The following is an 18,318-nucleotide window of genomic DNA, read 5'->3' on the forward strand; positions in this document are numbered from 1 at the left end:
ACTAAGCAATCTACTGCTAAAATCATTGTTGCACTATATGCTAAATAATTTGGATATAAATTTTAAGAAATAAAAAATAAAATTAAAAAAAGAATATAGGAACTAAGAAGGAGAAAGCAGAAATGTTTGAAATAAAAACCATTGTAACAGAAATGAAGAATGTCTTTGATAAGTTCATCAGTCGAACGTGTTGAGCAAAGAATCAGTGAATTTGAAGCAATATCAATAGAAACTTCCCAAACTTAAATAAAAACAGAAGAGTGAAAAACACAGAACAAAAACTAATAATTGTGTGACAATTTCAAAAGGTTTAATCTATTAATGGAATACTAGAAGGTAAAGGAAAGTGAAAAAGGATCAGAAAAAAATAATTGAAAGAATGGTGTCTGAAGATTTCCCAATATTAATGAAAGTCATCAAAACACAGTTCCAAACAGGATAAATATCAAAAATATCCACCTGGCCATATTACATTCAAACTGCAGAAAAATCAAAGACAAAGAGAAAATCTTGCAAAAAGGCATAGAAGAAAAATCACTTTTCTTATAGAGCAGCAAGGGTAACAAATAAATCAGACTTCTCTTTAGATATGATGCAAGAAGGGCACCTGGGTGGCTCAGTGGGTTAAGCATCCAACTTCACCTCAGGTCATGATCCGTGGTTCATGAGTTCAAGCACTGTGTCAGGTCTGTGATGATAGCTCAGAGCCTGGAGCCTGCTTCAGATTCTATGACTCCCTCACTCTTTGCCCCTCCCCCACTAGTGCTCTGTCTCTCTGTCTCTCAAAAATAAATAAACAATAAAAACTTATATATGATGCAAGAAGAGAGTGGGGTGACATCGTTAAAGTGTGGGGGGGAAAGTACTGACATGGAATTCTGTGTGCAGAAAAAAATTATTCTTCAAAGCATGAGAGAAATAAAGAATTTTTAAAAACAAATTTGGGAAATTTTTGCCACAAGATTCACCCTGAAAAATGTTAAATTATTCAGAAGGAAGATATTGTAGGGCAACATATAAAATCTATGGGTGACATAATTCTTATTTGTCATACACAATTGACCTAATTTTGTTCAAAATCAGAATAGTTAACTAAGCAGAATTTAAATAAAAACTTAAAAAAGAAAAAAAAATAATAGCAAAAATTATTCAGTGATTATAGACTATGGATAGGTGAAATGAGTAACACTAATGCCATAAGAGATCGCAAAGAGGAATTGGGATTTTTTTTTTTTTTTGAGAGAGAGACAGAGTGCAAATGGGGGGAGGGCAGAGAGAAACAGGCAGAGAGAGAGAGGGAGACACAGAATCGGAAACAGGCTCCAGGCTGAGCTGTCAGCACAGAGCTTGGTGTGGGGCTCGAATTCATGGAATGTGAGATCATGACCTGAGCTTAAAGTCTGATGCCTAATCACTGAGCCACCTAGGTGTCCCGGGAATGCTTTTTTATAAGATACTTGCACTGCTACTCATCAAGTGCTCTAGTGTCATTTCAAAGAGTACTTGAACTCATTTTATTTTATTTTTTTATTATAGTTGACACAAAGTTACATTAGTTTCAAGAGTCCTATGTTCACAACAGCTGTTAGTTTTAAATGTATGTTTTGAGCTCAAGGGCAATCAAAAACACACACAAAACAAAACAAAAAGTATTGATATACTAAGAGAGTAGAGCAAGTAATTTATATAAAATAGTTCAAAAAACACAGATAAAGCAAAAGAAGAGTGAAAAGAAATAATGGCAACAAATATAAAGTAGCAAATATGGTAGATATTTATATAACTATATCAATAATGGCTTGAAATATCAATGGTCTGAATATAGCAATTAAAAACAAAACCCAACTAGTTGTTTACAAGGAACTTACTTTAAATATAAACACACATATAGACTAAAAATTAGGGATGAATTTATATATTGTATGAAACTAATAAAGAAATATTTATTAGACCAAGCTAACTTCAGAACATGAAAAAATAACAAGAATGAAACGAGGTGTAATATGACAATCTTTAATGTGTGTATGCCTAACAAAGAGCCAAAAAATGTGATGCAAAAACTTATAGAATTGTAAGGAAAAATAGATGAATCCACTATCGTAGTTGGAGACTTCAGCAGCTATCCGTCAATGGTGATAACTCCAGCAGGCAGAAAATCGTAGGGACACATTTCAACTAAACAGTGTCATCAATCACTTGGATATAACAGACATCTATAGACTACTTCATGAAACAACAGCAAGTTACACATGCTTCTCAAGTTCACATAGAACATTCACCAAAATGGACCACACTCCAGGTCTTAACAAACTTTAACAAATTTAAAAGTATAGAAGTGATACAAGGTTTTATCTCAGATCAGAATGAAATTAAGCAATAAATAGGGGTACCTGAGTGGCTCAGTCTGTTAGGCATGCAACTTTGGTTCAGGTCATGATCTCATGGTTTGTGGGTTTGAATCCCACATTGGGCTCTGTGCTGACAGCTCAGAGCCTGGAACTTCGTTCAGATTCTGTGTCTCCCTCTGTGCTTCTCCCTTGTTAGCTCTCTGCCTCTCAAAAATGAATAAAGGTTATACAATAATAGTTGGAAAGTCCTCAAATATTTAGGTGTTAAATCATACACTTTTAAACAACACATGGGTCAAAGAATAGAATGGGTCAATAGAATTTGAAAAATATTTTCAACTAACACATGATGATAGGAATTTGGGTATACTGCCACATAAAACAAAATCAAAGCCACTACTAATATAGCTCATGTGGTGGGAAGGAAAGAAAAAAAGATATATATGTTTATATATACACACACACATATATATATATGATACTATATATATATTATATAATACTATATATATTATACTATATATTATACATTATACAATATATTATATATTATTAAATATATTATACAATACTTATATATATGTATATATATATTAAAAATCCTTTTTCCGCAGTTAAATACAAATCCTCAGGTAATTATGACTGCCTTCTTTGATTACACATTTCAAGTTCTGCTTGTTACCTGCCAATATTTTGGCTGGCTATGGCCAATTGGCCAATTCCAATCTTCATTTGTTTTGGATGTGAATATTTCTTTTTTTGAAGATTAAATAAATGTCTTTTCTGGGGTGCTTGAGAAGCTGTCGGTTAAGCATCTGACTTAAGCTCGGGTCATGATCTCTTGGTTTGTGAGACTGAGCCCCACATAAAGCTCCACACTGGCAGCATGGAGCCTATTTGAGATTCTCTCCCCACCTCTGCCCCTTCCCTGCTTGCATGCTCTCTCTCTCTCAAAATAAATAAAATAAACTTCAAAAAGTTTTAAATATATGTATATATATATTTATTTAGCATATATATATATTTAGCTTTTATATATATATATTTAGCTTTTCAGGACCATTGATTAAGGAAAACTTAACAGTGCTCCACTGAATTCTCTGGATTTTTTTTTTTAATTTTTTTTTCAACGTTTATTTATTTTTGGGACAGAGAGAGACAGAGCATGAACGGGGGAGGGGCAGAGCGAGAGGGAGACACAGAATCGGAAACAGCCTCCAGGCTCTGAGCCATCAGCCCAGAGCCCAACGCGGGGCTCGAACTCACGGACCGCGAGATCGTGACCTGGCTGAAGTCGGACGCTTAACCGACTGCGCCACCCAGGCGCCCCTGAATTCTCTGGATTTTAAGCATATTAATCCTTGCACCTGGGGCAACAGCAATATACTTTATCTGTGACAATTTACATTAAGAAAGTGTACTGATCCGTTTTCAACCTTCAGGTTTAACAATGTGAGAAGCATTAAGTGACTACATATAGTTTCAGTTCCAATCAGTTAGATTCAGTGCTTTGATCTGTGTGACTGAATATTTATTTCTTCCTCAATGACCCAAGTTGCCAGGGACAGAAGTCAATGCATATTTCATTGGATTATTTTAATTCTTAATGAAAACAACTACTTTTATTTCCATTATATGGTAAGGGAAACCAGCATGAAGGAGACAGTACAACATCAATTTAATTCATACATTATAGCCTTTAAAACATATTTGGTAGAGTGCTTTCCCAAGGTGGCACTGTAAATAAGATTCACCAGGAATTTCCACTCTTGTATCAGGACAGACATTTTTTGGGTGATGGTGCATGCAATACAAAAACAGTGTCTTATGGGAATGAGTCCGTTGGTCACTTTCCTTTTTATATAAAAAAATAAAAATAAAAAAATAATATTGACTGGTCAGCAACCATATACCATAGAATTAAATGGTAAAGCACTATTTATGCCAATGAATGATAGAATTAAACATGTTCATGAAGGGAGCAATTGTACAGAAAGGCATATATACAGGCTATCAAATAGAAAAGCTAAAACATGTTACTGTACATTGAAGAAAAAATTGTTGCCCCTCCCCATAGAATTGTAAAGTCCAATATAATCATCCTATCCCCATGTGGTAGGCTCATTTCCTCAGTGAATATTACTATATGAGTGTCATAACTTTGATTTACCTTATTGGGAGGTTGAATATAAACCAAATCAACCTTGGTGGAGCCAAGTTTATTTAGCCGAGCTCATGTATTGATTCTATTCAAGCCCCTATTGTCACTATCTGAAAGGGCCCATAAAGTAAGCACCAGATTGGCTAGAGAAAGAGATGGGAATATCTCAGGAAGAGCCAACATTTCCACTACACTACTGAGGCCTTCTGTGAAGTTATGCTACCTGGAGGTGAGCACTTTTAGCAAATGGATATATTCACAATCTGTGCCTATTCCCAAAATGTCACCACTTTAATATTGCTTTTCCCCAAATACCTGAGTAGTCATCTGACAATTATAATAGTAATGATCTCATAATAATTCATACCCAGTGTATATTTGGTCCATTTTGCCTACCTTAGTCTTCCATAACTATTCACTATCTCTTAAATCATGTTGATTATCACCAAGATTCTCTGTACCAACAAAATCTCACAACCAAAAACCTGTTTGTCAGTTAAGGAAATGTGAAGACTCTTTCAACATGTTCTAAAACCCCAGACATCATGGAGACAGCATCACAGAGCCATTCATTTCACCCTGGATTTTTTTGTTGATCATAGCTATGCAACCCTTTATCCATAATACCCACCAACACTCCACCTTAACACGAGCAACTCCCATCTCTACAAGCAAAAAGAATTATGCTTAATTCTAGTAAGAGTCTGTGTTTAGTGATTCATCACTTCCATACAACACCCAGTGTTCATCACAAAGACCTTCCTTAATGTCCATCACTCATTTCATCCTCTCACCCAACTCCCCTCCAGCAACTCTCAATTTGTTCTCTACAGTTAGTCTCTAATGGTGGAGCACCAGCTCGTGGAGTTAAGTGTCTGATTCTAGTGTCTGATTCATCTCATGTCATGATCTCATGGTTCATGAGTTTGAACCCTGCATCAGGCTCTGTGCTGACAGCCCCAGACCTGGTTGGGATTCTTTCTCTCCTTCTCTCTCTGCCACACCCTGACCTTCCTCTCCCCTGCTCTGTCGTGTGTGTCCTCTCTTTCAAAATAAATAGAAAAAAACTTTAAAAAGAGTCTCTTATGGTTTACCTCCCTCTTTGTTTTTGTCTTATTTTATTTTTCTTTTCATTCCCCTAAGTTTATCTGTTTTGTATCTTAAATTCCACATATGAGTGAAATCATTAGTGTTTATCTTTCTCTGACTGAGTTATAGTGCTTTGCAAAATACACTCTAGTTTCTTCCACATTATTGCAAATGGCAATATTTCATTCTTTTTGATGGTTAAGTAATATTCCATTGCATATATATATATATATGAGCCATATCTTATTTATCCATTCATAAGTCTTAGGACATTTGGCCTCTCTAAATAGTTTGGCTATTGTTGATAATGCTGCTATAAACACTGGGGTACATGTACCCCTTTAAATCTGTGTTTTTGTATCATTTGGGTAAATACCTAGTGGTAAAATTGTTGGATCATAGGGTAGTTCTATTTTTAGTTTCTTGAGGAACCTCCATACTGTTATCCATAGTGACTACAGCAGGTGGCATTCCTCAAAACAGTGTAAGATGATTCCCCTATCTCTGCATCCTTGCCAACATCTGTTGTTTCCTGAGTTCTTAATTGTATCCATTCTGACAGGTGAGAAGTGATATCTCATTGTGATTTTGATTTGTAATTCCCTGATGATTAGTGATGTTGAACATTTTTTTCATGTGTCCATTAGCCATTTGTATATCTTCTTTGGAGAAATATCTGTTTATGTCTTCTGACCGTTTCTCAACTGGATTATTTATTCTCTGAGTGTTGAGTTTGATAAGTTCTTTATAGATACTAGTACATTATCCAATATGTCATTTGCAAATATCTTCTCCCACTCCATAGGTTGCCTTTTAGTTTTGTTGATTGTTTCCTTTATTGTGCAGAAGCTTTTAATCTTGATGAAGTCCTAATAGTTCATTTTTGCTTTTGTTTCCCTTGTCTTAGGAGATGTGCCTGGTAAGAAGTTGCTAGAGCCAAAGTCAGAGAGCTTGCTGCATGTGTTCTCCTCTAGGGTTTATGGTTTCTTGTATCAAATTTAGGTATTTAACCCATTTTGAACTTATTTTTGTGCATGGTATAAGAAAGTGGACACTTTCATTTGTCTGCATATTGCTGTCCAGTTTTCCCAAAACCATACGTTGAAGAGACTGTCCTTTTTTCCATTGGATATTCTTCCATGCTTTTTAAAAAAGAGTAGTTGGCCATACTTTTGTGGATCCATTTCTGGGTTTTATATTTTGTTCCATTGATCTATGTGTATGTTTTTGTGCCAGTACTATACTGTCTTAATGATTACAGCTTTGTAAAACAGCTTGATGTCCCAAATTGTGATACCTCCAACTTTATTTTCTTTTTCAACATTACTTGGGCTATTCAGTATCTTTTCTGGTGCCATAAAAATTTTAGAATTGTTTCTTTCTACCTTTTTGAGAAATACTGGTGCTATTTTGATAGGGATTGCATTGAATTGTAAATTGCTTTTGATAGTATATACTATATACACTATACTATCTTATACTATATAATATATACTATAGCTATATCTCTATATGTATATTTAATAATTTTTGGTCTTCTAATCCATGAGCATCAACTATTTTTCCATTTCTTGTGTTTTCTTCAATGTCTTTAATAAGCGTTGTATAGTTTTCAGAGTACATATTTTTATCTCTTTAGTTAGACTTATTCCTAGGTATCTTATGGTTTTGGGTGAAATCTTAAGTGGGATTGATTCATTGATATCTCTTCCTGCTGCTTTATTATTGGTGTATAGAAGGAAGAAAAGTCTCAAATACACAACCTAACCTTACATCTAAAAGAGCTGGGAAAACAACAAATAAAGCCAAAAACCAACAGAATAATGGAAATAGTCAAGATTAGAGCAGAAATAAATGATATAGAAAAACAACAGTAGAACAGATCAAGAAAACTAGGAACAGGTTCTATGAATACTTAACAAAATTGATAGCAGTTAGAAAGACTTTTCAAATAGAAAGGGAAAGGATCCAAATAAATAAAACCATGAATGAAAGAGGAGAGATCACAAACAACACAGTGGAAAAACAAATAATCACAAGAGAATATTATGAGAAATTAAATACTAGAAAATTGGGAAATGTGGAAGAGATGTATAGAATTAAAAAAAAACATAAACTACTAAAACTGAAACAGGAAGAAATAGAAAATTTGAACATACTTATAACCAGTAAAATAATTGTATCAGTAATCAAAAATCTCCCAACAGAGGCACCTGGGTAGTTCAGTCAGTTGAACATCCAACTCCTCATTTCAGCTCAGGTCATGGTCCCAGGGTTGTCACATCAATCCCGATTTCAGGCTCCATGATGAACGAGGAACCTGCTTGAGATTCTTCCCCTCTGCCCCCCCCCCACACATTCATTCTCTCTCTCTCTCTCTCTCTCTCTCTCAAAAAAAAAATCATTTAAAAAATCCCTACAAACAACAGTCCAGGGCTGGATGGCTCCCTAGGGGAGTTCTACCACACATTTAAAGAAGAATTAATACCTCTTATTTTGAAAATGTTCCAAAAAATAGAAATGGGAGGAAAACTTCCAAACTCATTCTATGAGGCCAATATTACCTTGATTCCAAAACCATACAAAAAACCCACTAAAAAGGAAAATTACAAATAGCTCATTTATTTAGTCTTGTTTCCTGTGATAGTGCATGAAATGATCATCCTCATCAATGCATAACCATGTTTTCTTTAGAAATACATATATATATAATATCTCATATATATTATATATATTTAATAATCATTTTTCTTTAGTAATATATATATTATATATGTATAATATATATTTCATAATCATTTTTTCTTTAGAAATATAAGGAAAACATGTCTAAAGAAAACATGATTATGCACTGATGACGATGATCCAGCAGAGGGGATGGTGAGAAGGAATGAAACCTGTACAAAAATATAGGAGTGGATTCGACAAAAAGCAAGGTCATTTCATGCTCTATCACAGGAAACAATACGAAATATATGACCTATTATTATGAGTGATATATTTAGTGGCAGGATAATTTGAGTTCTGATTGTGTTTTCCTAATACATTTATTTTCTTTTCTCATCTGAGGTAAGGAATATGGAAGTGTGTTGGATTTTGGTAGAGAAGAAGAGGTGTGGATTATTAGTTTGGTGTAATCCTGAAGAAAATTTGGTCAAACTGTGATTTTGCAGAAGAACCAACTTAAAATATGTGTTCATAAATTTGAAGTGAGATCTGTCAGAATAATTATGACATTTCTCCATCTTTGTTTAATTACTTTGAAAGGATCTTTGTGGGTTTTATAACAGTTTGAGAGTGGAGTTTATCTGGTTTGAAGTTTTGGTCATATAAAAGCAAGGAATGCCACAACACAAGACAGGGAAACATAGATATTATGATAAAAGACCCAAAGTAACAACCAAAATATTTAATATTTGTATGTATTTATAACTTATTTTCTCATCAAATGTAAAGCAATGTAATTAATTTCTCCAGTTTTATATTTCATATTTACCATGACATATATGTGCGTGTGTGTGTGTGTGTGTATGTGTGTGTGTGTGTGTGATGTGCCATGACATATGTATATATGTATATATATCTGAAAGATTTATATTTATTTAGTAAAATTTTGTTAAGTAATATTCTTTCATCTCTTACTAGGGTAAGTGCCACATTTTAAACAAAAGCAAGAGTTAAAAATTACTTTTACTATAAACTCTGAGTTACAAATCTGTGGAATGATTGGGTAATAAATAAGACCTTCTAAAATGTATTATTCACTTCCCCTGCAGCAGGTACTTGTAATCATTTGACATATATCACCCCACTTATTTCTTAGGATATCCATTAGAACTTGGCAGCAAGGTAGAATTTTAAGTACTTTTCCCCAGTCCACCTTTTAATCAGTGTTACTTGCCATATAAAACTCCTCTCTGAGTCTAAATGCTCATTTTATTGCACTGTCTTTAGAAGTCAGTTTCCCACTTCAGCAGGACACCTGACCAGATAAATGTCTTGACATGGGTTAACTGTCTTATAACTCTACAAATATAAGAAAGTGTTTTGACACAGCATAATTTAATTTATTCACAATCACCAATAATTCCGTCTGCAAACTCACTAGTAGGTAGGAAACTGTCCCTATAGTAGCTCTGCTATTGTATAGCTGAGCACTTACACTCTTGCATCTCTTGAATCCTTGTTTTCTTACTTACAAAAATTCAGAAAGCATTATCTGACATCTTTTCTAGCTCTCAAATCGTGTTCTAGAATGATCAAGTTCATCTGTCTTTAGCCTAATTCTGCATTAGCAGAATGCAACAGTGTTGATTTGGTTGATTGATTTACTCTATCTAGGTGCATAACTGAGTGGATCTTCAAATAAGTGAAGTGAGTTTCTTGAATTTTGGCCCCTGTGGACTTGGTCATTGGGGATCAATTAAGAGAAAGAGGAATTTCTGTCTTAATGATGTAAGGTTTTGCATATTAAATATAGTAACTCATCCTTCTGACTTCCTACAGTAGAACCTGAGGGAATTAAGTGTAAAATGTCTTAGTCTGCTTTCACTTGGCAAGATAATAGGACAGGAAGATGTTTTAACTAATCACTTACGAAATGGAAAAAAAATCACTAGAGAGAATTGTTTTCTGATTCCAACAAGTTATGGGCAATAGGATTTTAAATGTGCCCATAGGTTTTATATTAAAGAGATTGATGAGCAATAGAAGTGAGAAACAGATGTTAAAAAGTATCCCTGGAAATTTACCTCTCCTAAATTTTAGGAGATAAAGAAAAGGCCCTCATTGTCAGAGAATTTTGATCTGATGCAGAGACTAGTGATCAATTACGTGATCTTGTGGGATAGCCTGAGAAACTATGTTAGCAAAGTTTGTTGCTTAAACACTTTAAATAATTCAGTGGACTATTAACAGGCAATGATGTCAATATAAAAATATTCTCTGCCAAAATACAAACTCAAGTACTTCAGACGAGGTGAGTCACAGCAATATTACTGAATTAAGTTGATTTGTGTTAGTTAAAACTCAGGGAAATATTTTAGAGATGTGGTTTTTCTCTTAGGGAAATATTTTCTACTTTATAGAGAATAAGCAGCTCCATAACAAACTGGAAAACCTAAGAATAAACTTAAAATATTAAAATGTATAACCCTATTATAATTATATGATGTGTGGCTGGAGTTGTGTGTGTGACCTTAAGTCACTTAATCTCTCTGGACTTGAGGCTTCTCAATGCTTAAGATATGAAATGAACAAATGAGATTAGCACCTATTGAGGACTATGTGCCAAATACACAGAACTCAATAAATTCCATCTTCACAGCCATCCTATAACGTTGTTGGCATTGAATTAGCTGAGGCTCAGACTAACGATTTTCTTCTTGGTCTTGTGCTTAACTTGTAACTTTTACAAAGTATATTTAGAACCTGAGATAGGCACGTTTACATATAGAAGTCCTTTAAGTTGAAGACTTTTTTTCCTTTTAGCTATATAAATTTCAGCAATGTGCTTCTTAAGATGATCCAGGGAGACATTCATGATAGATCCAGCTTGTAGTTCCAGGAACAATATTCTCTAAGATATAGTGTAAACAGGGGTGGGGTTTCATGTAATTTAGTGGATTAAATATGGCCCCATACCCAGTAAAAAATCTTTTGGATATTAATTAAAATAGACCCTATGTCTTATGTCCTAAAAGTTTAAAGTCCCAGATTTACAAGACTCTGAAAGTAACTATGGCTTCCATTGCTTTATGAGATGCTAGTTTTCAATTTAGGAAACAAACAAAAAATGTTGTAACTATCACTAAAAGAATCTTTCTGACATTCTGAACTCTAAATTATGCAACATAAAATCAAAATGTATACATTTCTCTTTACAATATGACTTTCCAATAGAATACAAAAACAGCCTGTTTGTTCAGTGCTTGCAATTGGTTTGTAGAAATGGTTGGTGCATTTTTTCCCCTGAATTTAAACTGTAATTAAACAAAGTAAGAAGGAAAGTATCCCAAAGTCTATTTTTTCCTAATTTCCAGACCACATGATGCCAAAGAGTGATTTTTGAACTGATCTGGCCACCTTTTATGAGTATGAACTATTAATTGAGTACTAAGGTAAGCTTTGGTTCATCAGGCAAATAAAATGTTGAGAGACATGATGCAATATTTGCTGTATGAGGTCATAGAGAGAGACTGATAATCCGGTCCTACATTATCCCCATATGGGTGACCAACTCTAGTGATTGGTTCAGGCCTTACTATTTTCTGTTGAAAATCAGGAAAATCCTCAGCATAAAGGAAAAAACCCAAAAGTCAGGTGAGGGAGTTGAACATGAACAAATAATAAGATATAGAGCTGTTTCACTGATGTTCCTTCATCAGCATTCTGTTGAGGGTCATAACAGTTTAGAATGATTGCTAGGCATCCTGCACTCACAACCATGGTCCATACCAAGGGATGGACATTTATCATTGAACTTAATTGTTACAAGAAGAATAATATTAAATGTGAACAGAGCCTAACCCCTGTGAATAACTCTGATGCCACCACATAGAAATGCCATATTCTCTTTTTGAGAATGTTTTGTTTCCTTCAAAAATATTCTCCAAGTTTTAATGTAAACAGGGGATGGTGTTTGATATAATTCCAGTGCCTTAAATATTGCCCCATACCCACTAAAGAAATCTGTTGGTTATTAATGAAAATAGACCCTGAACTGTAGCTCCTATGTCCACATCTCCTATGTGCACTTCTTGAAAATCTCCACTCACTTAGAGCAGCATCTTGCATGACTTCTAGAATATAATGACATCATGTCACTCTCCTTGGCTTCTCATTTCCCTCAGAACAAAATCAAAGTCCTTATCATACTCTGCTTTTTTCTATACAAATTCCCTAATACCTTGTGCTTCAAAACCCTGGTGTCATCACTACTGTCCTGATACACTGAATAGGTTTCACTATTTAGCTGCTGTTCACTCAAGTTGAAAACTCTTGAACATGTCTGAAAATTGCCTCTTCAGAGTGTCTTTTTTAGTGCTCTTATCCTGCTGTCTTTTTATTCATTTATATTATTTAATTTTTCTTTATAGTATTAGTCACTGCATAACATTGGGTTGCAAGTAAGAGTTTGTCTGTTGTCTGTATTATTCACTAAACTTTAGCTACATGATTGGAGAATTGTTTATTTTAAATCACCAAAGCTTCTCAGTACTTAACACTGCCATACAGTAAAACAGCTTAGTGAACATTGCTTGAGGGAATGAATGAATTAATCATTATGGTAGCTGCATGTTTGATCTTTATATTTTGGGCCATTAGTTTTTATTTCTAGGAAGTTATAAAAAGCAGATGTCTATTATCCCATATAACACCCATGTCCAATGGTAGTATGTACCTCTTATGTTCCTGACTATGTACTTTTTATTGTTAGCATGAATCAACTAAACAACTATAAAAATATGTTTCCATTTCTCTATTGCAAGTCCTTTTTCACAATTTTATTCCTGATTACCAAAATAATGTGAGGTAAATATTGAATTAAATGGAAGGAAAAATAAGATACAAACATAGAGAGAGGTAAACTATAAGAGACTGTTAAATACAGAGAACAAACTGTAGGTTGCTTGAGAGGAGGGGGGTGAAATGTGCTAAGTGGGTGATGGGCATTGTGGAGGGCACTTGTTGGGATGATCACTGGGTGTTATCTATAAGTGATAAATCACTAAATTCTACTACTGAAATCAGTTCTACATATATGTTAGCTCAGTTGAATTTAAATAAAAAATAATAAAGTCAGAATATGTGGAAAACCACAACAAACTATTAATTGTTTTGCTTTACTGTTGAAAAATCAGTAACTCAATCAATATTACCCAAATCTTGGACATAACAATTCAGATGCCTCCCTCAGACAGAGAAGCTCACAGAGAGCAGAAAGTCCTACACTGAAACTGGTAAAGGAAAAAATAAAACATGTATTTGGAAGTGTAAGAAATACCACAATCACAATTTATGCATGCATAGGAGAATGAGTGAAGAAAAGAACTTCCAGAACTGATTGAGAAAGAGAAAAGGAGAAGCTATAAAATGTTGAGTTACATTTAAAAATTCTCAAGGAAAGGATTGGACATTAGAAACCTGAAAAATTCTCCAGAAAGGAAAATATTTCTTGATTGTTTTAAGTAATTAATGCATAATATGAATATTGCCACTTTTCATAAGCCAAAAGGGGGTAAGTACAAATGTTTAAGCTACAAATTCAATAGTATTTTCCTGCTTATACCTGCTTTTCTAATAGAACAGCTTTTCAATCGATTATGCTACCATCTACTGTATCAGAAACAAGAGAATAGAAAAAGGGGGTAAGTACTCTCTCCAAATTCAGAATGTTTTGACCTATTCCAAAATATTGAATTAAGCCAAATATTTTGCAAAAGGGTAATAATTATTGAAGGAAAGTAAATTAGGTATGAAAATCTGTGCATTTGACTTTGGGTTCTGTAGGTCTTTAAAAATTCAAACATCATTATGAAAGAGAGAATGTTCAAATAATATTTTATAATTCATGTAGATCTCACAAGTTCTGCAAGAACTTTACAGTTCAAGGATAGTGATTTTTGGTGGAGATCACATGTTTAGGAAAGGTACAGAAGTGATAAGAATATGAGAGGCAGAGTATGAACATTTTCCTCACTGCAGTATCCCATTTAGGGAAGAAAGACCAGAAATTAAAGATGTAGAAAAGAACTAGGTAATAGAGGAATAATAATTTAAGCTTACACAAAGATTTTGAGTCACATAATCCAGTTACTACTGTAAATATAATGTGTTAAATTAACAGACACCAGGGAATACAGAGATTCATGTGGCATCTTATAAATGCTGAGTGATGTGCGTAAACAAAACTTATGGAGAGAATAATGTTTTAGTTATTTTGTTTGTTTGTGCTGGCTATAATACTAGGCTTCATACTGAAGATCACTTGTTGCAGTGCTTAGCAAACAATTTGAAGGGGAATATTTAATTCAGACACTAAAATTGGTTCTATGAAAGCTGCAGTATTGAAAAAAAAGACAATTAAATATAAACAAATATTTATAAAATAATAATTTCTTTTTATGCTCCTGTTTGTTTAATTTCTTGTTATGTGCTTTGTTTTGTTTTTATTTTTCTTTCAAGGGAGTGAAAAAAGTACAATTTCATGGAGAAATGGAATCAAACTTCAAATGATTTCATTTTGTTGGGGTTGTTTCCCTCAAATCAAACTGGCCTTTTTCTCTTATTTTTTATCGTCTTCATATTCTTTCTTGCCTCAGTGGGCAACTCAGCCATGATTCACCTCATACGATTAGATCCCCGGCTTCACACACCAATGTACTTTCTCCTCAGCCAGCTCTCTCTCATGGACTTAATATATATTTCCACCACTGTCCCAAAGATGGTTTTCAACTTCCTCTCTGGACAGAAAGGTATCTCCTTCCTGGGATGTGGCATGCAAAGCTTTTTCTTCCTGACTATGGCATGTTCTGAGGGTTTACTTCTGTCCTCAATGGCCTACGACCGTTATGTAGCTATCTGCCACCCCCTTCATTATCCCATCCGCATGAGTAAAATGATGTGTGTGAAAATGATCATAGGATCTTGGATTTTGGGGTCTATCAACTCCTTGGCACACACAGTCTATGCTCTCCATATTCCTTACTGCCGGTCCAGGGCCATTGATCATTTCTTTTGTGATGTGCCAGCCATGTTACCTTTGGCCTGTATAGACACCTGGGTCTATGAGTACATGGTTTTTGTGAGTACAAGTCTCTTTCTCCTCTTTCCTTTCCTTGGCATTACTGCTTCTTATGGATGGGTTCTTTTTTCTATTTATCACATGCACTCAAAAGAGGGAAGAAAGAAGGCCTTTACCACCTGTTCAACACATTTAACTGTAGTGACATTTTACTATGCACCTTTTGTTTACACCTACCTTCGGCCCAGGAATCTCCGTTCACCAACAGAAGATAAGATTCTGGCAGTCTTCTACACCATCCTCACCCCCATGCTCAATCCCATCATCTATAGCCTGAGGAATAAGGAGGTTCTGGGGGCCATGAAAAGAGAGTTTGGGAGATTCTCTGCCAATAAAGAATAATCATGGCTGCCCTTACTCTTGTTATCCTTTTCCAGGTTAATTAGAACACCTTAGAGCAGCACTGTCTGATAGACATGTAATGTGAGCCACATGTAATTTTAAAAATTAGCAACCACAGTTAAAAAGTAAAATTGATTTAAATAATATATTGTTTTAACTCAAAACATTAAAATAAATACTGATATTAACAGCAATTATATTAATGATATATATATATACTATATTAAATGCAATATGTTAGTACATATTAATATTTATACTTATATTGTCATGCTATGGTTTTTATTGTTAGTCAATAGAAAATTATTAATGTGACTTTTACTTTGGTTTCAGTCTAGGTCTTCATAACATTCTGTGTATTTTATAGTTAGAGCATGTTACAATTTTGAATATACACATTTCAAGTGCCAAATAGCTAGATGGGGCTCTTGGTTACTTGTTACACAGCAGAAACTTAAACATTGAATAAAATGCTTTTACAAAGTATATATGGTATATAAAAATATATTTGTAATACATAAAATATAGGTAGTGGGATGTGAAGTAACAAGCAAAAACAAGCATGTAAATGTGGTGTTTATAAGTTTGCTTACATATTGTCCTCCTTCATCATAATTGTAATTGACATTTGGAGTCCATCTTATCCTAACATCATTTTATAAAAGTAATTTTAGGGGTATTATTTTGTATAGCATTTTTTACAATTTCTATTTAAAAATAGTAAGAGTCAGTACCTGCATAGAAATATGAGGAAGATTGACAATTTATTCTATATTCAAGTATATATATATATATAGAGAGAGAGAGAGAGAGAGAGCTTAAATAAGTTATTTCTACTTAAAGGAATTACTTATTAGTTCATCCCCCAAGTCTTCATTTATTGCCCAAGTTCAATCTCCAAATATCTTTCTCTGGTGTCTTTTAATATCTTAAGAATTCTCATGATTTAAGTCTAAGAGACTCTTAAATATAGAGAACAAACAGAGGTTGCTGGAGGGGTTGTGGGAGGGGGGTTGGGCTAAAGAGGCCTTAAGGAATCTACTCCTGAAATCATTGTTGCACTATATGCTAACTAATTTGGATGCAAATTAAAAAATAAATAAATTTTAAAAAGTATTTTTGAAATCTAAAATGTATACTACACCTTTTTATGCAAGTTATTTCCCTAAAATACAAATGTGATGCTGTCATCCCACAGTCTTTGATTTCCTATTGATTTCACACACACCCATGCACAATAATTGCCAATTTTATGCTCAAGTTCAAGAGCATCTAAAATTTACATTATGTTCTTTTATCTGGTTCTACAACTCAATCCACAAACTTAGTGCCATAGCTACATTTGACATTAAAAGTAAAAGAGCCAGTTATTTTATCAGCAAAATGGACTCATTTGGGAATAACAGAGCAATTATAATTTCTATGGTAAATCATAGACAAGTCTAAAGTTGAAAAGAGAGAGAGATGTTACTTAATAGAAAAAAGAAAGCTGGAATAGCCATACTTATATCTGACAAACCTGACATTAAAACAAAGATTGTAACAAGAGATAAAGAAGGGCATTACACAATAATTAAGGGGTCTATCCATCAATAAGTTCTATCACTTGTAAATATCTCTCAAAAACATAGAGCAAATAATAACAAAAATAAAGAAACTAATTAATAATAATGCAATGGTAGTAGGAAATTTTAACACCCACATACAACAATGCACAGATAATCTAAGCAGAAAACTAACAAGGTCCAATAGTAGACTGGATGGACTTAAAGATATATTCAGAATATTCCATTCTAAAGCAGAAGAATACACATTCTTTTAGAGTGCAAATGGAACATTTAACAGAATAGATCAAATGTTGGGTCACAAATTTGGCCTCAACCAATACAAAAATATTGAGATCATACATAAATATTTTCAGACAGCTATAAAAGTTGAAGTCCACCACAAGAAAAAATTTGGAATAAACACAAATACATAGAGGTCAAAGAACATCCTACCAAAGAATGAATGGGATTCCCAGGAAATTAAATAACAAATAAAAAATACATGGAATACAAATGAAAATTAAAACATGAAATTCCAAACCTTTTGGAATGCAGCAAAGGAAGTTCTAAGAAGGAACTATATGGTAATTCAGGCCTATCTCAAGAAGCAAGAAAGTTCCCAAATATACAACCTAACCATACACGTCAGGCAGCTAGAAAAGGAACAGCAAATAAAGCCTAAAGCCAGCAGAAGACAGGATATAATAAAAATTAATGCAGAAGTAAATGATATAGAAGAAAATAACAAAACAGTAAACAGATCAATGAAACTTAGAGATTAGTCTTTGAAAGAATACACAAAATTGATAAAGCCCTGGACAGACTATACAAAAAAAAAAAAAAAAAAAAAAAAGGACAGAGAGAGAGGGAGGGAGGGAGAGAGAGAGAGAAAGGACCCAAATAGATAAAATCATGAATGAGAGAGGAAAGATCACAAGTAACACCACAGAAATAAAAACAATGATTATAGAATACAATGAAAAATTATATTTCAACAAACTGGGCATCTGGCAGATATTGAAAAAT

General features: G+C 33.8%; 1 protein-coding gene across 1 annotated transcript; it reads left to right on the forward strand.

Annotated features, from left to right (window-relative positions):
* The first annotated feature begins 14,806 nt into the window (after positions 1-14,806).
* Positions 14,807-15,745, forward strand: LOC124517589 (olfactory receptor 2L13). Its single transcript, XM_047087033.1, has one exon. It carries the CDS (start codon positions 14,807-14,809, stop codon positions 15,743-15,745), a length of 939 nt encoding a protein of 312 aa, XP_046942989.1.
* Positions 15,746-18,318: the final 2,573 nt, after the last annotated feature.

The sequence above is a fragment of the Lynx rufus genome, unplaced genomic scaffold, assembly GCF_022079265.1.
Source record: "Lynx rufus isolate CCGP_SWC_20201006 ecotype Redwood Valley unplaced genomic scaffold, mLynRuf1.p SCAF_1, whole genome shotgun sequence".
In the NCBI taxonomy this organism is placed as follows: Eukaryota; Metazoa; Chordata; class Mammalia; order Carnivora; family Felidae; genus Lynx; species Lynx rufus.

Coding starts and splice junctions, on each gene's coding strand:
- LOC124517589 (XM_047087033.1), top strand. CDS start 14,807: ATGGAGAAATGGAATCAAACTTCAAATGATTTCATTTTGTTGGGGTTG.